The sequence below is a fragment of the Prinia subflava genome, chromosome 6 (genome assembly GCF_021018805.1).
Source record: "Prinia subflava isolate CZ2003 ecotype Zambia chromosome 6, Cam_Psub_1.2, whole genome shotgun sequence".
Lineage (NCBI taxonomy): Eukaryota > Metazoa > Chordata > Aves > Passeriformes > Cisticolidae > Prinia > Prinia subflava.
In genome coordinates, this window is record NC_086252.1 from 6,848,827 (window position 1) to 6,874,047 (window position 25,221).

The window sequence follows — 25,221 nt, forward strand, 5'->3', positions numbered from 1 at the left end:
AGCTCACGGGGAGCACTCAAAAGGGATGGTGAGTGTCCCCAGGTCCATCTGGATGTCCTGCCAGAGCTGCAGCTGCTGCCACCACTCCCTTTGTAGGGACAAGGAAAATTTCTGCACTGAAAGAGTGGTCAGGCATCAGAACAGGCTGCCCAGGGCAGTGGTGCAGTCACCATCACTGGAGGTGTTCAAAATCTGGGTAAATGTGGCACTTTCTGGTGTGGCCATGGTGGTGTTTTTTCAGATGTTGGGCTTGATCCTGATGGGGCAGCCACAGCTTCCCTGGATCCTCAATATCCCACCACCAACACTGTTTGCCACTTCAGTAAAAGTTAAATTAAATACTGCAAAGTTGTTAACTTCATTCCAGATGTTTGAGCTTTGAGAAAGTTTGTCTGGTTTTTTTTTTCCTAGAATCTTTAGTTGGAAACACCTCTTGGTGGCATTTTTGGAAGAAAACACCAAGATCAAAAACTAGTTTACCCTAAAGATAATTTTTTTATTAGGGAGTTTTGCTGTTAGATAATGAACTATTTCCTACAGCATTTTATTGGCCACCAGTTGGGGTTTGTTTGATTGAGTGTATATATGATATAGAAAATAGATTTGGATAATAGACATAGATTTAAATAATATAGAGATCTAGATTATATGGATGATGTAGATGTAGATATAGTTGTAGATATAGATGTAAATGTAGATATAGATATAGATGCAGATGTAGATATAGACATAGTTGTAGATATGTAGATATATAGATATGTAGATGTTGATATAGATGTAGGTATAGATATAGATGTTGATATAGATGTAGGTATAGATATAGATGTTGATATAGATGTAGGTATAGATATAGATATAGATATAGATATAGATATAGATATAGATATAGATATAGATATAGATATAGATATAGATATAGATATAGATATAGATATAGATATAGATATAGATATAGATATAGATATAGATATAGATATAGATATAGATATAGATATAGATATAGATATAGATATCTCTGGAGCTGGCAAGAAGAGCTTTTGTTGGCTTAACTGTGGGACCAAGAAGTGGATCCAGAGCAGACAAACTGAATATCCTGGGAAATAATTCAAAGCCAAAGCAGGCAGATGATGACCTGCAGGGCCTGTTCCAGCCTGGTTATGGGTAACAACAGTGTGTAATTCCAGAGGCAGGCAGGGTAGGGTGGCTCTGCTCTCCCTGGCACATCAATCACCCTGCAGAGGCTTTGCTTGGCAGTGTCCAAACCATTATTGAATCCTCAAAGGCAGGAGAGCACCTGGAGGAAGCAGGCAGGAGCCTAATCGATGCCAAAGGATGCACGTGGATGTATCAGGACCTCAGCATCTCTGTGGAAAAAGTCCATTTGTTTAAAGGGAAGGGAAAGGCCTGACACTTAACACATTAAAATGGATTATTTCATCAATAGGTTAATAGAAAAGCGGGCTACAGGTTCACTCCTGCTCGCACAAACGTGCCATTAAATGTGAAAAATGGGGAAGGCACTGGAAAGGGTCTCTGTGCACTGGAGACCATCTTCCCTTTCAGAGGGGTGCCAAACCTCGATTTTGCCTATTTATATGTAAATGTTTCAGAGGAAAAACAAGTTCTCTGCAGGGCAATTGTGCCTCTCTAGTGCAGAGACTTCTTAAACAGGTCTTCAAATGAAAGGGTTTTTTCACCTTGAAGGATGCACCAATGCAAACACTTTTAGATTTGATGATGTCACTCAGAATCCAGTCCTCCTTTTCAGTATGGAGCATTAAAACCTGCAGATGGCTTTATTCAAATTATACCTAGCTTAACAGGGGGGCTCAGGCAATGCTCCTCCAGCTTTAATTCTTCAGCTGAAAATGGAGCTTTTTGTTAAAGCCTGGAATGACTTCATGTCACTGTTCCTTTTCCCTGGGAGCAGCTGTTCGGTCTGAGTTCCATGGGGCATTACAGAAATTCCCTCATAAATACTGAAGGAAGATTTTTGAATTATTGTATCCTGCTGCTGGCTGTGCTGTGGGGTGTTGATGACATCCTAAAGAGCGAGGGACATCTGTGGTGGGAGGGAGAAGTGTCTGAGGCCCCTTAGAAGATTTCTGAGTCCAACCACCAGCTCAGCACTACCGTGCTCACCACTAAACCCTGTCCCAAGCCCAGTGCCATTTACACACTTCCAGACAGGGTAATTCCAGCACTTCCCTGTTATTCCAGTCGCTGTCGCGTGTCCTGGTGTACTCAGATCTTTCATCTGCTCCCTGTGTGATGAAACCCAGCCTAACCAAAGTGTTCTGAAGATTCCAAAGAAGGTGAAAATGTGCTCTCCCCTGATGAGCCCGGGAACAGAGTGCTTTTGAGCCGTATTTTCTGCTAATTGTGAAGCAGCAGCTCAGAGGATCTCAAAACTTGGGTCAATTCTAATAAAACAAGGGTGTTGCTATTTCCTATAAAGAATAGACTCTTTTGTTTTTTCCTCCTTTCCAAATCATCACTTGGATTTTGCAGCGGGGGAAGAATTTTGGAGCAGCCTGGGATAGTGGAAAGCATCCCTGCCCGTGGCAGAGGGTGGAACAAGATGGGCCTTAAGGTCCCTTCCAACCCAAACCATCCTGGGATTTTATGGTTCTACTTGCTCTGAGCTCAATGCAGCAAACATTAGTTGGTAAAAGGATCTAAGGTCATTACATCATCACCTCAGTTTCTAAAGGTGATGATGTAAAAGGAGGTTTAAGGGTGAACTCCAGACACCAAGTGATCCCCACAGGCGTTTGAAGGAAAAGGAGCTCTTGTCTGGCTGTGTTTTGTCTTGAATTAAACCGCATTTTACAGTAGCTGTTTTGTTTGTCCAGTCCTGTATCTGCTGCACAAATACTTCCTTTTTTTTTTCCCCTTTTTTTCTCCCCCCTTTTTTTTTTTAACTTCTGCTGGACCGTTTTGTCTATTCCAATAGCAGATCCATTTAATCTTGTCAAATCGTGTCATGTTGTGATGACTGAAAGAAGAATCACTCTGAATACGAGGTTTTCCACATTGGCTGTGGATTGCAGGGGCTGAGTGGTCCTTGTGTGCATTTTCTGTGTGTAGCTCTTCATGTGTGAACAGGCTCGTGCTTGTATTTTACTTCACATGCTTTTTGATGTTTCTTTTCTCCCCTTTTTCATTAAAAAAAAAGAAAAAAAATTTCCTTCCTGCCCCTTCTTTTTTCTTTATTTTTATTCTCTTTTGTTTTTTTCTCTCTCTCTTCCCCTCCTGCTCTCTGGACGCAGCCAAACGCAAAGCTTGGAAACTAAACCGTGTTGGTAGCCTGCGAAATATTTACAGCAGCAGCAGCACCAACACCGAAGGTAACAAACCCACCCGTCCCAGACGAACTCCTCCTCTCTCCCCCCGTTTTTAAACCCACTTCTCCAGAATTCTGCCCTCCTTGCCTCTCTCCCTTTCCCCCTGGAAATGAGATTTGCCCCAAGCATGCGTGTTTGTTTCCACCCCGTGTTTGCAGAGTCATTCCACTTGGTCTTTTCATCTTTCTGTTCGTGCCTTTTATTTTGCCATTCATGTTCCTTTCAGCTTACTTAAATTTTGACCTTTCCCTCTAGTCGTGGAGTGGTGATGTTTAAATTACTTCAGGAACCCATTTTCTCCTTTTATTTATTTTTTTTTAAGAGATACATATATATATTTTCCCTTTCTCCATGTGGGCACTCAATGTAATATTTCCCAAGTTATTACGGTTTTTAAAAGTGTTAGTATCAGGTGTAATGATCTGTAGCCAAATACAATAGTGTGCCATGACATTTAAGTAACAATCTTAATTTGTTTTGTGCAAGCCTTCTCCATAATGCTCTTTGCAGCTCTAATCCAGAGGCGAGACAGTGCCGGGTCATTTGCATGTGCTACTCTTGCTTGTAAATTCTGGATATTGTTGTATTTCTAAAGGTCACCCCGTGCCAAAGTTCACAAATTGACTTACATTGCTTTTTTTTCCCCCACCCAAGACAGCCGTCATGCCTTTTGTGTAATAGCACATGGAATTTTATGTATTTATTTCCCCCCCTCCCCTCTCCACCTTCATTTGAACAACACAATTATCAACTTTTTTTTAACATATATATATTTTTATTATGATTACAAATGTCAAAGGTCAGAATGGCTCGGAAACCAAGCAAGGAGGAGGGGGGGTTGAAAAAAGCCACCACCACCATCTCCAGCAGCATGGAAGAGGGATGGTGTAAGGAATAGGGAATGCAAAATAGGTCACAACTCAGTAATCTCACTATAAGGGAGGGGGATTTTTTTTTTCTCTTCACTTAAGTGCCAACCAAATGGGTCAAGTAATCGCGAGCGCATGCCCTAACACTAATTGACTTATTTTGGAATGATTATAACTGTAATATTTTTCTTAATGTCACTGTTTTCTGGGCTGTTGATTTTAGTGATTGCCAAGCAGTGGCATTAAATCTCTTGTAAATTTTAAATTGCATGCTATTTCTGTAAACAAGTCCCTCTGTTCACATCCTGATCATTAACCTTTGGTGATTTATATCACCGTCCTTTTTTTGCACAATTACAGCCCAGGCTGCTGGCGGGGGCCTGACTCTCCCTGCCAAAGTGTGCACAGGAAACAAAAGTGGGGTTTTATTCCAGCTTGTTAAGGCAGCTTTATTTTTTTTTTTTTTGAAGTATAATTTTATTTCATTTCTTAGCCTAAGTGTAAAATTATTGCCTTTCAGAGCTGCTAAACTGGCTGGTTTGATCCTTTTGTTGTCTTTTCAAATATGAAGTGCAAAATATGAAAAGACAGAAAGTGACTGTCAGATACATTCCTAGGTCTTAGGGTTGTCTTTTTCCCACATAGACACTAATAATTTTAAATTTTCTATTTGCTGTTTACACCTCCCAGCCCAATTATATATACCTCTGGTCAGGTGTTTGTTGTTACAGGTTTAGTGCTTGAGAAGCTTGTGATTTTTTTATCTACCTGTTAATAAACTGCAGAAGAGGAACAAATACATGGAATTCCCTTGTGTTTTACAGATCAAATTTTGTTAGGACCTGTCTAATTTGAGGAGTCTTCCATTTTACTGATCAAACTAAGTACTGAAGGCACCTTGGTATGGGAACATGGTCCTGCTGGCCATGGCCCAAAAAGTTTTGAGACACAGCATCAAAATTAAATTCTAAAATTGGGCAAGTGTATCATTTTTTGGATATTTTATCCCCCCCAAAAGCTGGAGGTTCAATGTTCATAGCTTTGAGCTGCTACCGTGAGCCTTTGTGTGAGAGCTGGAATGGTGAGACATGCAAATGTGGAGTTAATGAGCATTGTAAGTATTAAAAACCACATGTTTAGATAATTATGCCTTCAAAAAAGAGAACGATGATGGGAAATGACAGTCCAGAATAACAAATCTGCTTTGGTCCTTGGCACACACTTGCTCAGTTGCACTCACACCTATTTACACAGCAGAAACATTTCCCTCAGGTTCAGCCCTGGTTTGCAAAGCTCTCCAGTCATTTTTAACACCCTCCTGGTGTTTTTAACACCCTCCTGGTGTTTTTAACACCCTCCTGCTGTTTTGAGGTGTCCAGGTGGGCAGAGCTCAGGTGCAGCTGGAGGAAGGTGCAGCCCAGGTACTGCACTTGTGCTGTGGGTGCGTGATTGTGCTGCCTTTTTGGACTACCTAAAAACAGAGGCCAGACAAAATTAAGAGAATAAAAGCTGTTGTATTTATTGAAGGGCCTTCAGTTACTTTTTGGGCAGACAAAGCCCCCCCCAGGGGCTACACCCAAAAAATGGACAGTGGGTCATGGGTTTTCATGCTTTTGTAAGTTTGGTCCATTTGCAGATTGGGGGTTAATCTTCCAGCTACAGGTTCAGATAATGAAGTCATTCATCCCAAGTTTGCTCCCCCCAACTCACTTTTGTTTAATTTCTCGGGGCTTGAGGCAGTGAGGTGTCCTTGATCCCCAGGCCTGGAGAGGAATTGTTTTGTCTGACCAAAATGGGAGAGCAGCAGCTCACACTGTGTGTGGAGTTTAGAGTTATACACTAAAGAAGTGCAGGATTACAAATAGATGAAAAATAGAAAAGCTAAAATCCTAAGGCCTTAGTGGTCCCCAATGTGTGGGACTCTGTGCTTGAGCGTCCCCATCAGAGGGGCTGCTCTCTGCTGGCTGTTTCACAACAAAAATAATGTTTTGGGCAAGATTTTCACCAGGTGTGGGATCCCAGCTGAAGGACTCAACCTTCTGAAGGTGTTAGAGAATCCCTGAGGATGGAGCAACCCTCCAAGGCCACCGAGTCCAACCTGTGCCCAGTCCCCACCCTGTCACCTGAGTGCCACATCAAGGCCTTCCTTGGACACCTCCAGGGATGGGGACTGCACTCAATGCCTGAGCACCCTTTCCATGCAGAAATGCCCCTGATGTCCTCCCCTGGCACAGCTTGAAGCCATTTCCTTTCTCCTGTTCCTGGGAGCAGAGCCTGACCCCTGCCTTGCCACAAAATTGCAGTTCCCTCCTCCATCAGTTCTGTCTCATTACAAGAAATCTTACTTTCACTGATTTTAGAGTTTGCCTAAACCCTTAAGTTTTCAGATTTTGGGGGTTTTCCATAGGGAATCACTGACCAATGAGAAAGTCTCATGTGCTCCCTACTGCAGGCAGCCAGGCTTGAAGCAATCCTTTGGTCCCTTGGGAAAAATAGGCAGTAGGAGTGAGTTTGGCTTAAAACAAACCCCACTCTGGTTTTAAGAGTACCTTGTACCTGTTATCATGGCAGTATTATTAAAGTACAGAATTATTTCTTCTATTTCAAGGGGTTTAAGGCCAGGTTGGACAGGGCTTGGAGAGACCTGGGATGGTGGAAGGTGTTCAGGCAGGGGGTGGAACTGGATGGTTCTTCTGGAAGGGACCTTTATGGTTCCTTCCAGCCCAAAGCATTCTGTGATTTTGCAGCACAGCAGGGAAGATTATCTTAAGGAATTAAATGTCTGGGCTCTGGATGCATAAAGAGATTAAATCCTGATTTTTCCCCTCCTCACTATTGCATGTGTGATTTCAGGTGGATTTGCTGGGCATTGAGGGAAAACTTTTTTGTCTGGATACTTGTGAAGTCGCAGGCTACCTTTGGTTTCAAAGTGCTGCTGTTGCTGCTGTGGTGCTGTGCCTGTGGAGGAAGTTACATCCTGTCTGTCTAAACTGAATTTTTACAAATTTTTCAACTTGTGTTGTCTTGGCACCCAAATAAAACATGGAGCCCATGAGGCAGAGGATTTCAGTGCCTTCAGCCTTTCACCACCACTCAGATAAATGTGATCTAAAACAGAATAAAACTCTTCCAGTGGAACACAACCTTTACCAAGAGCTGTGGGCAAGCGATAGCAGAGCTCCATTGTCCTGATAGGGTTGATTTTCAAAACTAATTAGATTTAGACACTGGGTTTGGAAAGGGGAGAGAAGTATTAGCATAGCCATGCCCAGTGGGACATGGCACAAATATTTCCTTAATTGAGGCTGCTAATAAACATACTTATCTGCCAAGTGAGGGGGTAATTCACACCGAGTGGCAGAAGGTAACGCGACCTAACATGCGTGGGACGTTGTAAACAAATTGTGTGTTGTAAACAACTCCTGTTGCTTCCCAGGGCACCCCAGCAGCTCTTCCCTCTCCTCCTTTTGAAAGGATGAAGGGTCATGGTGCTCGAGCAGAAGAGATTTTCAGGAGAGGGAGGAGGAGGCGGTAAAAAAGTAGCTTAAATAGGTCTGGGTGTTACTTGATGCAGGCTTGGCTGGGATTCAGGCTGTAACCTCGGCTCTTGAAGGTGCTTCAGGAGCATTTGAAACGCCTTCAAGGGGGTTTTGGTGCTGCACTTGACTTCTTGTTCCTGGGAGGTGTTTCCTGTGTGAGTGGCACCGCCCTCCAGATGTGCACGATGAGTTACTGTTAATTAGCAGCAGCACCAGCATCCTCTGGTGTCAGACAGCTGTGTTGGGCAGATACAAATGCACAGCCTGGCAGAAGATCCAGTCTTATTCCTGGTTCTGGCAAAATATTCATAAAGGCTTCTTAGAAATACCTAAATATTTATTTGTTTAAAAGCCAGCTTTCAGGGTGGGTGTGATTTTTGCACAGCTGAAAGGAGCCCTTCCCTCCCGTTGACTTTCCGTGCTGAAAGGTTGGACCAGGTGATCCTGGAGGGCCCTCCCAACCTGATCTTCCAGGAATTTGTCACTTTGAATTGTGCCCATCGCTGGTGCAAGGTGTCAGTGGTTATTTGTGCAGTTCTTAATATTGAGAGTAAAATAGGTGGGGAGGGGAAATGGAGACCAAGCTGATTTGTGCACATTCTTTAGAACCACTCCTGAGAGATACCCAGAGGTGTGAGTGCTTCTGGGCATGTGTTTTCCCAACATTCCCTAGACTTAAATGAAGTTCTCTGGAACAAGTTATGGACTAATTGTATCCTGTGGTAATTTTCAGTGTGGTTTTCTAAACCTGATCTCAGTCCCACATCACAAACACATGCAATGGGGAAGGCAGTGAGGCCATGCCTTGAATGTTTGTTTTTTCTTCCACAATCCATTGCTCCAGAGAAATTTCATCTCTATTTTCCAGAAGTGGGTGGGCTGTGGCAGTGTCTGGTTTTTGGCAGAGCAAAATAAATGTGAACTTGGGTTAGATGCAGTTGACTATGGAAAGATGATGGTGAGAAGAATGTCCCTGGAATCCCAGAATGATTTGTGTTGGAAGGGACATTAAAGCCCATCTCATTCCACCCCTGCCATGGTCAGGGACACCTTCCACTAGCCCAGGTTGCTCCAAGCCCCATCTAGCCTGGACTGGAACATTTCCAGGGATGGGGCAGCCACAGCTGGGCACCTTAAAATTCACTGATTCCGTGCCCACTTCCACTAAAAGAAAAAAAATCTCTGCTGTTTTTCCTTCCATATCATCACAATCTCACAGTTTTGGCTCATTTCCCATCCCAGCCACCCTTCCCTCTTAAAAAAAAAAAAAAAAAAAAAAAAAGCAAAACAAACAACAACAGCATTTTAGACATCTCCTGTTGATAATAACTTCCAAATGGAAGTCGGTGGCAGCTGGTTCTTCACACTTTAACCCTTCCTCTGCTGCCCTTCCAGGAAATAATTGATGACTGATTGGCCCATTAACCTTTTTTTCTTAAAAAAAAAAAAAGTTTGACAGCCTGGACTTGTGTAATGAGGAGGGATTCCTGGTGAAATCAGGCTGATGGCTGAGTTGCTTGCCCCTGAGGATGCAAAATTAGCCCCGTGGGACCTCGTCTGCATAGAAACTGGACACAATTAGTGTAATATCCGGTGTTATTAATGTAGTTTGGAGTAATTGGGCAGGTTGATTTCGACAGGTTGATGGTGCTAAAATACTATTATAGTGGACCTTTCCATGAATAACTGTTAAACATGGAAAACTGTTTAATAAAATTTTGTGATTGGGCTCACAGGGATTTAAATAGCACAACCTATAATTTGACTGAAGAGTAAAAGTGAACAACTTCATCCTCCCGCCTGGCTTTTCCTGTTCCTGCATGCTGTGCTTAAGGACGTACAGGAACAGGTTTGTTCCTTGTCTTCTGAAGGAATTGCCCTGGGGGTGATGTGGAGCAGGCACTGCTGCTTTGTTTCACTGTTCAGCTTGGGGGGAAAAAAGAAAAAATTGGTGTGTTCGAGCTGAAAAAATTAGGGAAGATGTCTTCAACCAGTACAGCTTTCTGGGGAGTAAATCTGAAGCTCCAGTGGCTATAGAATCATGAAATTATTAAGGTTAGAAAAGGCCTGCAAGATCATCAAGTGCAGCAGTTAGTCCAGCACTGCCACGTTCACCACTAATCCATGTCCCCAAGTGTCACATTTACTAATCTTTTAAAGTCCTCCAGAGATGGTGACTCCAAGGCTGCTTCCAAAGCCTGAGCACCCTTTCCATGGAGAAATTCCTGCTGATGTTCACCCTGAGCCTCCCCTGGCCCAGTCTGAGGCCGTTCCCTCTCCTCCTGTCCCTGTTCCCTGGGAGCAGAGCCCAATGCCCCTGGCTGTCCCCTCCTGTCAGAGACTTGTGCAGAGCCACAGGGTCCCCCCTGAGCCTCCTTTTCTCCAGGCTGAGCCCCTTTCCCTCAGCCCCTCCTGGGGCTCCAGACCCTTTCCCAGCTCAGTTTTCTTCTCTGGAGTTCAAAATGTCCTTCCAGCCCCAGCTGAAAACGTGCTGCAGGTCTCCTGAGCTTATTTCTCCTGGGCAAACCAGCTCTGTGTGTGTGATCAGCATTATTAAAGAGGAGATCAGAGGATTCAGTGCTGCTGCAGAGACCTGAACTGTGTTGTCCTACAGGAGACAGTGCACAGCACTGAATGTAACTTCATTTACTGTGGAGTAGTTCCTCTGAGATCTTCCCCATGAGACCCTGAGAGCTCTGCTTGATAAACGAGGCTTTGTCCATGATTTATTCATGGCGTTTTGGGTGATGTTCCCACCTGTTTGTTTGGAACAGTGTTGCTAAAATGGAACAGTTGTAGCTGTGCAGTTGCATCGTTCATCTTTGACCCAAGTGAATGACCTGGAGCTGTGTGGGGGGTTGGGTTGGATCTCAGGGAAAGGTTCTTCCCCAGAGGGTGCTGGGCACTGCCCAGGCTCCCCAGGGAATGGGCACATTCCCAACCCTGCCAGAGCTCCAGGAGCATTTAACAATGCTGCCAGGGATGCACAGGCTGGGATTGGATTGTTGGGGTGTCAGTGCAGGGCCAGTGTGGACTTTGATCCTTCTGGATCCCTTCCAACTCTGGATATTCCATTTCTTTTCCCCATGCACTGTTTTTCAGTGCACCTGCTGCTTCAGATACCTTCCTGCACCTGAAAATAACCTTCAGCCCCGTGTTTGTGCCCACCTCAAGGTGCCAAGTCGCCTCCTGCTGATTTTTGGCCACCCTTACAGCAGTGCAGGTGCTGGCCTTGCTGACATGGAGCTTATCCAAGAACACCCCTTGTCCCACAGCTTGGGAACACAACTGCCAGCAGTGCTGTCTTTAGCTCTGCTGCTGGATTTGTCCCTGCTCTTTGCATGTTTATGGATGATGAGGGAACGCAGTGGTGTCATGGCTCTGAATATATAATAAGTCATTACCGGACAGAATGTTCTTTCTGAAACTCGTTATGGCTGATGTTCACCAGAATTTTGTGCTCTATTATTCTTTCCCTTTCATGCTTTGTGCCAGCCCTTCCCAATTGCACTTGCTCTGTTTCAGCTTCCTTGATTTTTTTAATTTGGCATCGGTGTCCCATGTGTAGGTGGGGTGTGTGTCCATTTATTTCAGTTCTGCTGGCATTTCCATGTACTGCTCCTCTGGCCTGAATACTTGTCCTTATCCTCCAGTAGCCCTAAGGATATTTCACTGACCCTCTCTCCTGGCTTCTCAGATCATTTTCTCATCTCCCATGTCGGACGTGGATGTTGAATAGGTTGAACTGATTTTAAGCCTGTATTATAGCCCAGTAATTATTATTATCCCAGTATTTATGCTGTAGAGGAGAAAATGTCCACATCTGCTTTAATATATCTGTGCTTGTAAAAACTGGTTGAAAGAAGAGGGTAAATTGTTACTTTTTCTGTATTGTCAGCTCTTTGTGGTCCATTCATCTTTTATTTTGTGGCACTCTTTGATTTTTACATTATGCAGCTTTTATCACCTCAGGTTTAAATCTAAATGATGCTTGTTGGCCACTTTATGTTTGATTAAGGTACAGGCTTGATTCCAAACTCACAAACACAGGGACTGAGTATTTACCCAAACCAGTGCTTTATCTGCAGAGCATTTGGAGAGAAAAAGCAGTGGATCCTGGTTGTTTCCTGGTGCACTGTGCAGGGCAGGATCCAGCCTCAAGCCTCGTGTCCAGGCCTGCAGTTACAGGATTTGCACAATCCCAGGATGGTTTGGATTGGAAGGGACCTTCAAGATGAGCCAGTGCCACCCCCTGCCATGGGCCAGGACACCTGCCACTGTCCCAGTGTGCTCCAAGCCCCATCCAGCCTGGCCTGGAACACTTCAGGGATCCAGGGGCAGCCACAGCTTCTGTGGGCACCCTGTGCCAGCACCTCACCCCTGACAGGGAGGAATTTCTCCCCCATATCCCATCTAAATCTGCCCTCCTTCAGCTTAAAGTCATTGTGTAACAGAAGTTCTTATCAACCAAGGTTGTTTCAGCTACTTTTCACTGTCCTTGACTTGATCTTTTCTTCCTGTTACATTTCTTTTTTTCTTCTTCTTCTTTTTTCCAGAGCAAGAAGAAAACTTTGAGTTTATCATCGTCTCTCTCACGGGCCAGACTTGGCACTTTGAAGCAACCACCTACGAAGAGAGGGACGCGTGGGTCCAAGCCATAGAGAGCCAGATCCTGGCCAGTTTACAGTCCTGTGAGAGCAGCAAGAACAAGGTATGGAGCACAGAGCTGTGCTGCCAATAAGCCAGGGGTTAGGGGATCATTAGGATGACAGCAAATCCTGAATTTTGAGCTGTACTCCTCAATGTGTGTATTACCACTGCAGCTGAGCAGGGTTGGAGCTTTCTGAGGGAAGAACATGGCCTGGGAGGAGCAGCTTTCCCCCTTGGAATGCTTTCCTTGGGTGACAGAAGGGATTTGATCGCTTTTGCTGTCAAAACAAATGTTTAAAATCTGAAATGTCTTCTGGTCATTTTTGGGAGAACTCTGAGTCTTGAGTGCGGGTGTCTGTAAACACTTCACAGGAGAGAACAAGGTGCTGCATGGTGGTTGAGAGAAAGGAATGCCAATAATTGTCCAGAACTGTAGATCCTTTAATATTACCCACCTAACAGTTGTCTTTCATGATTTTATACTGCAAGGAAGAGAGTCATATTTTTAAATGAATGCCTGTTTTCATTGCCCTGGTGTGCCAGAGTAGATCAAACACCAGTAATTACCATCATCATAACACAATTTACTTCCCGTTTTGTGTTAAAAAGTGGGTTTATTTCCAACATATATTCCTGAGATGGAGCAAAGTCACAGCTTACATGTTCCTTGCTTTGCATGGGTTCATACATTCTGATATGTGTGTGTTATCAGAGCACAGAAAGGGAAGTTTATACATTAACACCTACATAAAAAGATGAATACAAAAGGATAAAGAGTGGCTGGGCAAGGCTCAGAGAGGTTCTTCCCACTGGGTTCCCAAAGCGTGTCAGAAGACCTGGCTGGAACAGCAAAGGGCACTTGGCTGGACAGGTTTAGCAGGTGTCCCATGGAAGTTGTGTCTCCATGTAGATATCCAAAAGTCCTGCTTAAATCACTTAAATCACTCTCAAGGTGGTTTAGCTGGGTAGAGCTGACCTGCCTGTACATCAGGAGAGTCTCCCCAAACAGAGGTCACGGGCAGGTCATCATGGGGAGCATTTAAATGGGAGCCACTGGGTGAAATCTGACCTTTGGGTGATGAAAAAGTTCCAGCTGCTTCTGCAAACCGTCCCTTAGTCTTCATTAGCACAAGCACACACATCAATAAAAGATATTGATCTTGTAAAAGGATATTCTTATCTCATTTATCTCAAGAAGCAAACCTACAGTGTAGCTGCTGCTCTTGGGAAGAGCAGGGCTCATTCTCGAGCTCGATTTCCCTCTGTTAGAATCCAGCTGGAGACCCCAGAAGTCTTGGAGAGGCCAAAGGATCCTTGAGAGGCAAACCAAGACTTGAGGTTCCTTGACCGTATTCATTTGACCTTGGTGTGGGCGTTGTGGTTTGCTGTCACTCAGCTGACAGTTGTGTCATTGGGTTTTTTTGGGTCCTTGCTTGCTGCTCACTCCTGTCTCCACCTCCCCGCAGTCGCGCCTGACGAGTCAGAACGAGGCCATGGCCCTGCAGTCCATCAGGAACATCAGAGGCAACTCCCACTGCGTGGACTGCGAGGCACAGAGTGAGTACAGGCACCTGACTGCACCTCTGACCTCTTCTCCTTTCCCAGGGCCTGGGGAACACCCAGCCCTGGCCCCCCTGCTCTGCCATCCCCTCTGCTGTTTGCACATCTCTGCTTCATTGAGGAGTTTGCTTAACCAGACTTGTTTGATCTTCATTTCTGCTCAGTATCAGCCACATCAGGTGCATCCTAATTTTTTCCCCTCGTTGTTTCACGTTGAATGTCAGCATTTCTGTACTTCCCTTCAAGGAAAAGGCAAAAAGTTTGCTGTTTGACAGCAGTCCCTTCCATTTCCCTCCTGTTTTGCGTCGTGAGAGCACTCGTGCCGTGGTAATATTTTCAAAGAGGTAGAGCTTGATTGCTGGTTTTTGGGTTTGGTTTTTTAGGCTTGCTTGTCAGAAGAAACCAGAATCATTGCTCATTATATCTGGATACTAGAAAACTGATTTTGGATTTTTTTTTTCCTTCCCCTTTGTGTTTCTTTCCCCCTTTTTTTTTTATTTTTTAAAACATTTACTTAGTGTTCAGAAGAGTGTTCTCAGGAATACTTTGAGCTGTGCTTCACCTCACTAACCCCGACTGAGGCCATTATTCTGGTGCTCTTTAGTTCCAGGGGTTTGCAACAAAGCCACAGAAAGGAAGTTCTCTTGCTCTAAAGCAATTAGTTGTAGGAGCTGAAGGACTGAGAACTTGTGCATTTTTATTTCTTTGATATTTGGGAGTCAGAACTTTCCTTGTGATTTTTCACATATAATTTACAATAGAAAAATATTCTCTTCTTTTCCTTCAGGTGTGATTTTTATTTTGAAAGATTGGCTGCTTGGGATTTTGACTCGTGGTCCAAGCCATTCTGACACCCCAGTGTAAAAAGAGCATTTGTACACAAGTGCAGGTGCTCTTGCACCAATAATTTGGTCTCTTCTTTCACTCTAAGTGATTCAGCACGTGCTAAAGCAGGAAAAAGCTTGGTTTGAGTGGTGTTTTAGCACCTGGAGCCCAAAGCAAGTCTTATTTGTTAGTGTGCTTTCACAATGACCTGGCAGTCATTGAGATTTCCCCCAAAGCTTTGATGCAGCTCGGGAGGAAGGCAGGAGGGGTGGTGTGCTGTGGATGAGGAGGAGGGGGTCTGGGAGTACCCACATGGATATTCAGCTCATTTGAAGTGCCCAGTGCTGCCTCTGAGCAGCCCACGATGGGAACAGTGCCGAGTCCTGCTCCACTCTGGGTGGCTCTTTCCTAGCCTTGCTAACTGAATATCTATTTATAAAATATACAAATAGATCATATTTTTATATTTATGTTTATAGGGGTTCATATTACACATCTATCAGATGCAATCCCTTCGGTGCAGACAACTTCCAAACCCACACATCCTTCTGATCACCTCAGCTCTACCCAGACTCCACACTGTCCCCAAGACTTGTGTTTCTCTCCCCAGCCTTGCACATATCCCAGGATTTATGCAGCCAGGCTGGATGGTTAATCAGGAAAATGGTTGTGGGTCTTTTCCTGCCTTTTTGGTTTTTTTCCCCCCCTCCTCAGCCAATCTGGTTTTCAGCCAGATTGCTCATGGGTCAAGCTGGACCCCGTGCATGGTGCCAGCAGCAGGGATGTGCCAGGAACACGTTGCTGGGAGAGGGCAGGGAGGGACAGCCCATTTTGGCAACACTCTGTTGTATAGCTTTTATGGGGGAATGATTTTGGAATCTCAGCTGGACTTGTTTGTATTCTCAGAGATGATTTATACCCTCTTTGACTCCTCTTGCTGTTTGACCTTCCTGATTTTAAGGCTGCTGTTGTTGCTTTGGAAAAATGTGAGATACTTCCAAAGCAATGGATCTTAAAATATAAACACACACACACAGGAGGTGACCCTCAGCCTGCTGCTTTTTCTGCAGGGCTTTGTTTTATTCCCCTGCCTCCCTTCCTGCCTTGCCTGGGCAGGTCCTTACCCCTGGAGCACTTAACATCACAAACCCCAACACTCCATGGAACTCTGATGCTGTTTGCATCTCCACAGAGCCAGATGTTTGGGAGCACAGGAGTGTGAGATGTTGCCATCCCTCAGCTCTATTCAAGAGCCATCAATCTCCCACTTCAGAAGTCTCATTCTTTCTGGAGCTTTTTGCCTTTTGAGCACTTGATGCAGCACTTTGTTTCACCAGGGAATTCTGCCTTGTTGGATGTTAATCCAGCAGCTGGTGCTGCCAGCATCCCGGCCCTTTGGCAGCCTCCAGCTAAAATTGTTCAATATTCTCCTTTTAGCATTCCCATCCCAGAGCAAGAGAAGAGGCAAAGCGCTCTTTAGGAGCTGGAGTTTGTGCCCAAGGTCTGACTTCATGTGTCAAAAGGAAACTGGTGTTGCCTTTTCCCAAAGCAGCAGAGTCCCAGTGCTGACTTTGCCTGGAGAAGCCACCCAAGGTGATCCAATTGTTTAGGCAAGCCCAGTTGAATTTCTGGATTTTGGCTCTGCCAGAGGATAAATATGAGTCACCTTTTTCAAGATATCTGGAGAACATGGAACATCAGGTCTTTGTTGTTGTAGGAGAAAATAGAGAGGATTTAAAAACATGGATTCTCGTCATGAGTTTTCCAGTCCAGGAGTCTGATCACTTACTCTGGTATATTTTGTATTTGAAAACCAAACACTGAGATAATAATTTGGGCAATCTTGTCCTACCCATCACAAAATTCAATTTTTCATGCAGAATACAAAAAAAAATCCTTCTCAAAGAATAGGAGAGTTACAAACTTTTCTCTCTTCTGCTGCAATTCGAGATGCCTTCACCCCTGCTTCTTCTTTCCCTGGCTCTTCTGCTCCTCCTTCCAGCAATAATTCCCTCTGCTCAGCCCAGGGATATCTCAGAGCTGCTGACCTCAGGAAGGTTCAGCCTTTCATCAGCCTCCTTGGATCCAAAGGGATGAAGGAGACAGTGGGGAGGGGTTATTCTCTCAAGAGAGTTTTCACCTCAAACCGTGAAGCTGGTTGAGGTGTGAGTTCGAGTGGGGAAGAGGTTTTCAGAGAAGGAGTGAGCCAAGTGTTTCTGAGAATATGGACAGCTGAAAATTGGAACGTGGATAAATTCAGTGGTGCTAAGAAGCTCATTTTTTGTTTAACCAGTTTTAAGTAAAGCACCTCTAGCTGCACTGAGTGGGCTTTTTCTGCCTTTTACTGTCAAACCTTGATGTCCACACCTGCCACGTGCCTGTGAGCATCCTCCAGTTCAGAATTCCTCTCACTATCAGCAGGAAAAGGGAGCTGGGTTTGTTCTTACAAGGAAAAAACCCAACCTTGAATAGTTACAGCTTTCTAACCACTTGTGTGTGAATTGATGATAACAATTTTCATTTCTACAACGAGCTCAGCCCTTGCCTTTCCTCATTTGGCACTTTCCCACTCATCTGTGTGTTGTCAAGTCACTGAAATTGAAAATAACATCTTGGTCAAATTTCGTGGAACTTCCTGGTTGTTGTTTTGGGGGCCTCCTTCAGTCATGGCAGTGCTGGCAGCTGAGGGGCTCTTCCAACCCAAACCGTTCTGTGGTGCTCTGAAGCAGGTGAACATTCAAAGAATTTTTTCAGTACTGGAAGCACTACATGTGCCTCAAGCAGAGAGGTGTTGGGGAGGGAGGTCAGGTCCTTAACACCAGGTCTGCCAGGACAGTTGGAGTAATGTAAATTAGTATTCAATTCTCTTCCTTCATTCTGAGTTCATGCCTCTTAGAGCTTGTTGCACTTTGGATTTTTGTGAAGATAACCCTGGCCTTTGCAGGTCAGGGGGTTCATCTGGAACCTCAACTTGCAAATTACTAATTTTTACTTGCTGTGTTCAAATTTACACCAACAAATTGTGATTTTGGGGTTTTCTTGGTGTGTTTCTCCCACTGGCAAAACAACAATGGAGGTATCTGAAGAATTATGGAGTTAGAGGAATTTGTTGTAGTTGTTGTACCTAAAGCTTGGAAATCATGGCAGGAGTTTTGTCTCCCCTGATTTTTTTGAGATCTGAAATGCTGTATATCCATAATGTAGATATTAAATTATGTATAATATAAGACTTGCTATGAACAGGAACTTTTAAACAAAAGATGTGTTTTTCTGCTCAAGTGAAATAAGATGGGGGATTTGTCTTCTTGGTTGCATTTTTAGATTTCAATGGACTGGTTGAAAAATGTCAGTCAATACCTTCAGTGAAATGTGGGACTTCACAACTAAAATTATCAGCTTTCCTTTCCTGTTTTGTGTCCAAACATGACATGGCAAAGAACTAGAAAATGTTTTGTTTCCACATATTTTGGCTACCAGAAATAGCTTTTCAATTATGGGTTCCACAAAGTTGAGATGAGTCTTTGGATGAATTTTTCAGAACAGAAGGAAACTCTGGAAATTCATTTTCTGTCATCCTCAAATTTTGTTTAGGTGTAGTAATAAGAATTGCCTGCCTTGTTAATTAATACCCATTTTCCTGCTTGGCATTTGAGGTAGTTCTTTGGGATGCACAGAGAAAGGCATGAGGAAAAGATCTGACAAGTTAGGGAAAAAAAATTCCCCACATGTGTCTTCTGTTGCATTAGTTAAGGTGCATCTTTGTTGAATGGAGGGAAGTCCATACAAATGTGGATTTAAATTGCACGGGACAGTGGCAAAAGAGTTCTGGACCATGTTGGGAAATGGAATTTCCCATCTTGTGTCAGATTTGTCCCAGTCTCACCCTTTGTGGGTGTTTTGGGTGTTTTGGCTGGGTGGAATCCTGGCTTGTGTCCTGAAACTGGGGCTGTTCCAAGTGGGACATTCCCATCTTGGTGTTTATCTCCCTGATTTTGGAGATGGGAGAAGAGTCAGGAAGAGCCACTTGTACCTGCTGGTGTACCTGGTTATTGAGGGAGCTGATCTAGTTAGCATGAGATAAGTGTTTCTGGGTTTTTTTCTGCTTTTTCCATTTCAATTGACTACGAGCAGCTCTGGGTTCCCAAGAAGGGGCTTTCATCCCTGTTTCATCATCCTTTACCCATCACCATGGGTATATTTCCTTTGTTTCTGCTTTCCCCTCTAATCCATAGGGAGTTTTTTGAAGGTGGAGTGATACATCTTTTGAGACACCACATTTTATTTTTCTTTACTCCTTGAGGTTTTCTCTGAAGGGTTGGCATCTCCACTGACCCTGGAAGAGCTCCCAGCTGCTCTTTAGTGCAAGACACCCCCAGAGCCAAACCCTTCACACACAAACACCAGCTGGAACGTTCTGTTGGATGTCCCCTTGTCCTGATTGCTGTGTCCCTTGTCCCGCAGACCCTGACTGGGCCAGCCTCAACCTGGGAGCCCTCATCTGCATCGAATGCTCAGGAATCCACCGCAACCTCGGCACGCACCTGTCGCGGGTGCGCTCCCTGGACCTGGACGATTGGCCCATGGAGCTCATCAAGGTGATGTTGGCCATCGGCAACGAGCTGGCCAACAGCGTGTGGGAGGAGAACAGCCAGGGCCACGTGAAGCCCTCCTCAGACTGCTCCAGGTGGGTGCTGGCTCGCGCCGCCTCGCCCGGCCCGCGCCGCCGCCGCTCTGAAATCCTCTCTCGGGATAAAATCATTGTTTGTATCCTCACTGCGTGCCCAGGTGTGGCACAGGGGGGTGGCAGAAGCTGAGTGACCTTGTCACTTGCTCGCCCTTGGGAGGGTTTCCTCAGCAGCTCTGCAGTTTTCTGTTTGGTGGGAGATGGGTGTTGGAGTCTAGAACATCCCTCTGGCCACCCTGGAGGGTTTGGAGACCAGACAGAGGGGTCTGGGATCTGTACAAGGGGGTCAACCAGCCTCACACAGAGCCCAGGGGGACACTGACTCTGATCCCTGGCCATGGGAGTGAACACTCACATGCAGGAAGAATCACAAATCCTAAGAATTTAAAATAAGTAGTGGATGGTTTATTATAGAATATAAATACAGAAATTAGGATTCTTAGCATATGGGGCTGAAGAGACAAGATGGAGGAATTGGGGAGTGGCCCGTGTGCTCCTTGTTCTTGCTCTCGTCCCCCGTTTTCTGCTGAGTTGGATCTCAAGGACTGGTTTAGAGTAGAAATGACATGTTAGCATAGGTAGTAGGTATTGGTACAATTTTGTAAATAAAAAGTACATTGTGGACGGTGGTTGGGTCAGGGGTACTGTACATAAGGTGCGGGGCTCTCTGATCCACCCCAGTTCACTGTGTGTCCTGCTCTGCTGGGAATGCCTCACAGAGCTGAGAAAGAACTAAGATAAGGTACCCTGCCAGGGAGGCCTGGCAGAGCTGAAAAAGAACTGAGATAATGAAGAATAAACAACCTTGGAAATATGCACTGACGGACTCAGCTTGTCGTCTCTACCTCTGGTGTGAAACACTTAGGGCAAAGAGAAGACTGAAAACCTTATTACCTCTGGGAACAGCAACCCAGAGGAAACTCCCAGGGAACAGCACCCTTGGGGGAACCCTTAGTACCTTGGGGAACAGCAACCCCAAGGAGAATCTCAGGGAATCAATAACCCTGAGAGATGGGAACCTCTTGCCTGCTTCTTCCTCCATCTCAATTATCCTGTCATGTGCCCCTTTGTCTCGGTGGGCCACAAAGTTCTCTGGACTATCAGTTTGTCGCGAGTATTCTCCCTTCAGGGCTCCGGGCTCACTTGGGAGTTTGTACAGGGCTGTCAGGTCTTGGCTTCTGCTCAGGAGTGTTCAAAGTCCTGCTCGCCATGGACTCAATCACGTTTTTTGTGTGTGATTTATGTGAAACCATGATTTGCTGGGGGGTGCTTCCTTTGAGAACAGCGTTCTACCTGCCTCTCGTAGCTCCACACAGTGAGAATCTTCCTGTGATGTGTTGTCCTACCTAAAACTAGGGGGTTTATACTTAATTAATCTGATCAGTGTCAAGGACAGATGTTTTGAGAATACTTTTCCCATTTTGGAGGTGGAAAGATCACTGTACCTGGGCCACCTCCTGCAGCAGAGGGCTCGGTTGGTGCTGTTGTGTGTACTAAAGTCAACTGTTTCTTATTGCATTATTTCGTTAGCCCTGAAAAATGAATTTGTGGTGCCACCTTTGGTTCATCTTCGAGAATGAAGCCACTACATTTATCAGGCTGCACAGATGAATGGCTGTGCATTTAAAAGTGCTCGGGGAGCCCCAAAGAGAGGTTTTGTTCAGGCAGAAATGGGATGGCTGCTCTATACCTGTGTATTATTAGACACAATGATTTCATCAAGTAGATTGAAGTGAACTTGCAGTCATTACTATCACTTTAATACAGAGATTTTACATTCTTACATCTCACAAATATATGTTGCTTCTTACTGCTGAGGTGAGATGGAGCAATAGTTCTAAACACCTGAAAGGAAAATGCTTGCACTCAATTGGAATTCTATTTAAAAAAAGTAAAAATCACATTATTTCAGTAGTCATATAATAAACATCATGAAAAATCTAAAATCCGTGTGACTGTGATGAAAAGAGCACCATCCATTTCAATTAATAATTCATTTGGAATTGAATTTTACTTCTGAAAAATCAACTTTTTTCTCGTAGTATTTCATACTCTGGGCTTATTTTAATTCTCCTACTTTGTTTTGCTTCTTCCTGGTTATATTCACCTGATTCTGATTGTCCCTGATATCAATGCACTTTCTCTCCTGCACTGCAACATTTTTGGACAAAAAGATTCATTTTATAAATAGGATTTTCTAGCTCTGTGTCCAGGTTCACGCTTATCTGATAGAAGAGGTGCTAGAAAAAGTAGAATTAGGATCATTTGGAAATTTTCCCACAAAGCAATTGCAATCTTGCTTTGCTGCTCCCATTCGTCTGTTGTTTGCAGCAGGGACTGAAATGCAATTTTTCACATAAATACCAGAAAGTTCTGCCTTTTGCAAGTGTGTGTCTCTTTTTGTGCATCCCTTTGGTCTCTGCCAGCATCACGATCCTTCTGTCCAAGCTTGGTGAGAAAATAAATTCAAGTTCTTCAGGTAGAGGCTCTGCTTTCCACGTTCTCACTGGTGTTTGGAATTTTGCATGAGGAATTCTATTGGAAGCAGCTAAAATGGACCTGAAAGGAGGGTTAAACAAACCTTCCTTTTGTTGTTGTTGTTGAGGGACTGAAGGGGGAAGAGGCAACTCCAGGAGAGCTGGAGAGGGACTTTGGACAAGGGATGGAGGGACAGGACACAGGGAATGGCTCCCACTGCCAGAGAGCAGGGGTGGATGAGAAATTGAGAAGAAATCCTTCCCTGGGAGGGTGGGCAGGCCCTGGCACAGGGTGCCCAGAGAAGCTGTGGCTGCCCCTGGATCCCTGGCAGTGTCCAAGGCCAGCTTGGACAGGGCTTGGAGCACCCTGGGACAGTGGAAGGTGTCCCTGCCCATGGCAGGGGTGGAACAAGATTCGTCCCTTCCAACCCAAACCATTCTGGGAATGTGGTTCTGTGACAGGCCCTCAATAGACACTTGGAGAGGGCGTCAGGTGGGTTTCACCTTTTCATGTTGTGTCTTTCTATTGGAGATGAAGCCATCAGTGGAAACTCACAGATTTCTAGGGACACAAAAAAAAATGTAATGAGCTGCTCCAAATACTGAATAGTTGGGCTGGGAGGCTCAAGGAGTGTTCACAGCCTGGACTAAAAGGAACCTGAAGGTCTTGATGTGGTTTCAAAGAAGTCTCTTCAGCCTAGGAGAGGCTGGCACTGATCACTGTATGCCTGTAGTGGCATCCTGTGTGTTTCTGTGGAGTAGAGGAAAGGGTGGAGGGATCCATGGAGATGGTTTTTGGCAGGAGGAATTGCCAAATGACCACTCTAGGTCATAGCATAATGAAGGAGTCTTACCCAGAAAAACGTCACCAGTATTTCTGAAAACAGAGCTATGGCAGGCTGTGAGTACAGCTTCCCTTTAGTGACATTGCACACTCCAAAATAAGATATTATCAAATTCAAGGCCTTATCACGGCCTGCACCTTCCTCCCAAGGGACAGTTCCAATCTCTGCTCTCTGGGGCCAGGGACAGCACCCAAGGGAGCAGCTGCAGCTGTTTCAGGGCAGGCTCAGGCTGGAGATCAGGAAAAGGTTCTTCTCCCAGAGGGTGCTGAGGCACTGAAGAGGCTCCCCAGGGAATGGGCACGGCCCCAAGGCTGCCAGAGCTCCAGGAGAGTTTAACAATGCTCCCAGGGATTGTTGGGGTGGGATTGGATTGTTGGGGTGTCTGTGCAGGGCCAGGGGTTGGATTCCATGATCCTTGTGGGTCCCTTCCAGCTCAGGATATTCAGTGATTAAACCACATGAAATATTCTGTCCTTTTGTAGCCCGCTCAAATGCACTTTACATCCAAGCAAATCATGGGAAAAGATAAACCTGGACACCTACTTTGAAAGCCAGAAAGGTTCTGAGATTGGAGGGTATGTCAAATTCAACGCCTGGGAGCTCTTTAGCAAAAGGTGTTGTCCCTCCTGCATTGATCAGGGATATATTGGCCAGGTATGTCCTCTAATATGAATGTATTCCAGGTCACATCCATTTGGACAGTCAAGCAACCCGGCCTAGTGGAAGGTGTCCCATGGCTGGGGCTGGAATGAGAGAGGCTTCAAAGCAACCTAACCCATCCTGGAATTCTTGGGGCAGATCTCCAAGTTGTTTGGTGCCCCTGGATCTAAAGCAACACCCAGGGTGGCCTCTGGCACTGAACTGGAAGGTTTTGGGGTTTGGGAGCACAGGTGTTGTGGGATCCCCAAGGAAGTGGCAGAGGCAGAGCTGAGGGCTGAGGGCGTCGCTGGGATTCCCGGGAGGAAGGAGGAATAAACACGAGCTCTGCTGAGCACCAGAAGTTGGGGAAGCAGCAGAAAACGCAAGCACAGGCAAACTCTTGAGTGAGAAAGGAACAGGGACCAGCTGGCCCCTGAGCTTTGGTGTCTGTGGGTCCCTGATTAGGTCAGCCCTGGAGAGCTGGTAATTGGTTCCAGCAATTACCAGCAGCCCCGAGAACGCCGCTCAAACTTCGGGAGGCCTGTGACAAATTGAAGCTGACTGCTGGTGAAGGAGTATCGACTTCCCATTCCTAAACAGGGGGATCATTAGTCAAGAAAAGCATCTTTTAATTACTCGCAGGAAGAAAAAAAAGAAAAAGAGTGAAAGAAGGAAAAAGATCTTTCAGTATGGATCTTGCAACAACCACCAGGTTTTTTTTCCAAGTGTATTCAATATGAAATTTATTGTCTTGGAGGGGAGGGGGCGAGCGGGGGGAGCTTGCCTGCGGTCCCTCCTTGGGTAATGCGGGTTTAATTTGGAGTGAGAAGTTAAATTAGAGTAAATCAATGTTGCGACAATTAACTGGGGCTGGGGATGGGATCAGGATTTTCCTTCTAATTGCTATTGATACTGTTTAAGCACACTCTCACAATGCTGCTTTGGAGTGGTGCAGCACTGGAGGAGCCCTGTGGGGCTGAGCAGCTCCGTGGAGGAATGCTGGAGATGTGGGGAAGCCAGCTTGGGCATTCTTTGCCTTTTGCACTGGTGTGTCCATCTCCTACCAGATCTTTAGCTTTTTCTGGACACACCTCACTTGTTTTGCTTTCTTAGGAGGCTTCTGGTTTGCAGACTCATGTGCCACAGTTGACTTCCCAGGGTGGTGTTGGCCTTTTCCAAATGAGCGAAGCTGCCCCCATCCCTCTGCCCACCCCAGGAGATGGTTATCTGCTCCCTCACCCCCTTCCCTGAGCTCCCAGGGAGTCCATCTCTGTCTCCCTGGGGGTGTTGGGATGGATGTGCCACCTCCACCAGCTGGAAGTTGCCGGGCAAGCTGAGGGAAGGCAGGGTCATATCCAGGCACCATCCCAGCCATGCTTCTTGTTCTGGTACTCAAACAATGCCAAATATCTGCATTAGCTACACACAGGTAGGGCTGCACCATTTCATCATCTTTTTGAAACTATTCACAAGCAGGTGGAATGTCCAATTCCATTAAAACTGTGGGTTTGAATTGAGGGATGAGTGGATTGCAGAAGTTCAGGCGTAGTTTGAAGCTCTTTAACAGGGGTTTGGGGCAGGAGCAGCGCTTGTGCTCAGGTCTGTTTGCTCAGGAGTCTCTCTGTTTATTCTGGGTACCAAAGGTTACAGGAAAATCCAACACTGGCTGAGCAGCCACGAGCTGTGAGCTGGCAGTGTCAGGAATTGACTCTCACCTCACAAGGGAAGATCCAGTTTGATCCTTGCTCACTAATGAACTCAGCTTAATGGTGTCAGGGACAACATT

General features: G+C 45.3%; 1 protein-coding gene across 6 annotated transcripts in view; it reads left to right on the forward strand.

The window, feature by feature from the left end:
* The window catches only part of AGAP1 (ArfGAP with GTPase domain, ankyrin repeat and PH domain 1), a 309,343-nt gene that overhangs the window by 250,160 nt on the left and 33,962 nt on the right, over positions 1-25,221 (forward strand). For 3 of the 6 annotated variants that reach the window (XM_063400012.1, XM_063400011.1, XM_063400009.1), the window contains 4 exons: positions 3,273-3,350; positions 12,312-12,466; positions 13,872-13,962; positions 19,252-19,474. In XM_063400012.1, the coding sequence (XP_063256082.1) occupies positions 3,273-3,350; positions 12,312-12,466; positions 13,872-13,962; positions 19,252-19,474 (547 nt within the window). The remainder of the gene's footprint in view (positions 1-3,272; positions 3,351-12,311; positions 12,467-13,871; positions 13,963-19,251; positions 19,475-25,221) is intronic. The other 3 variants (XM_063400015.1, XM_063400014.1, XM_063400010.1) reach the window with 1 other exon arrangement.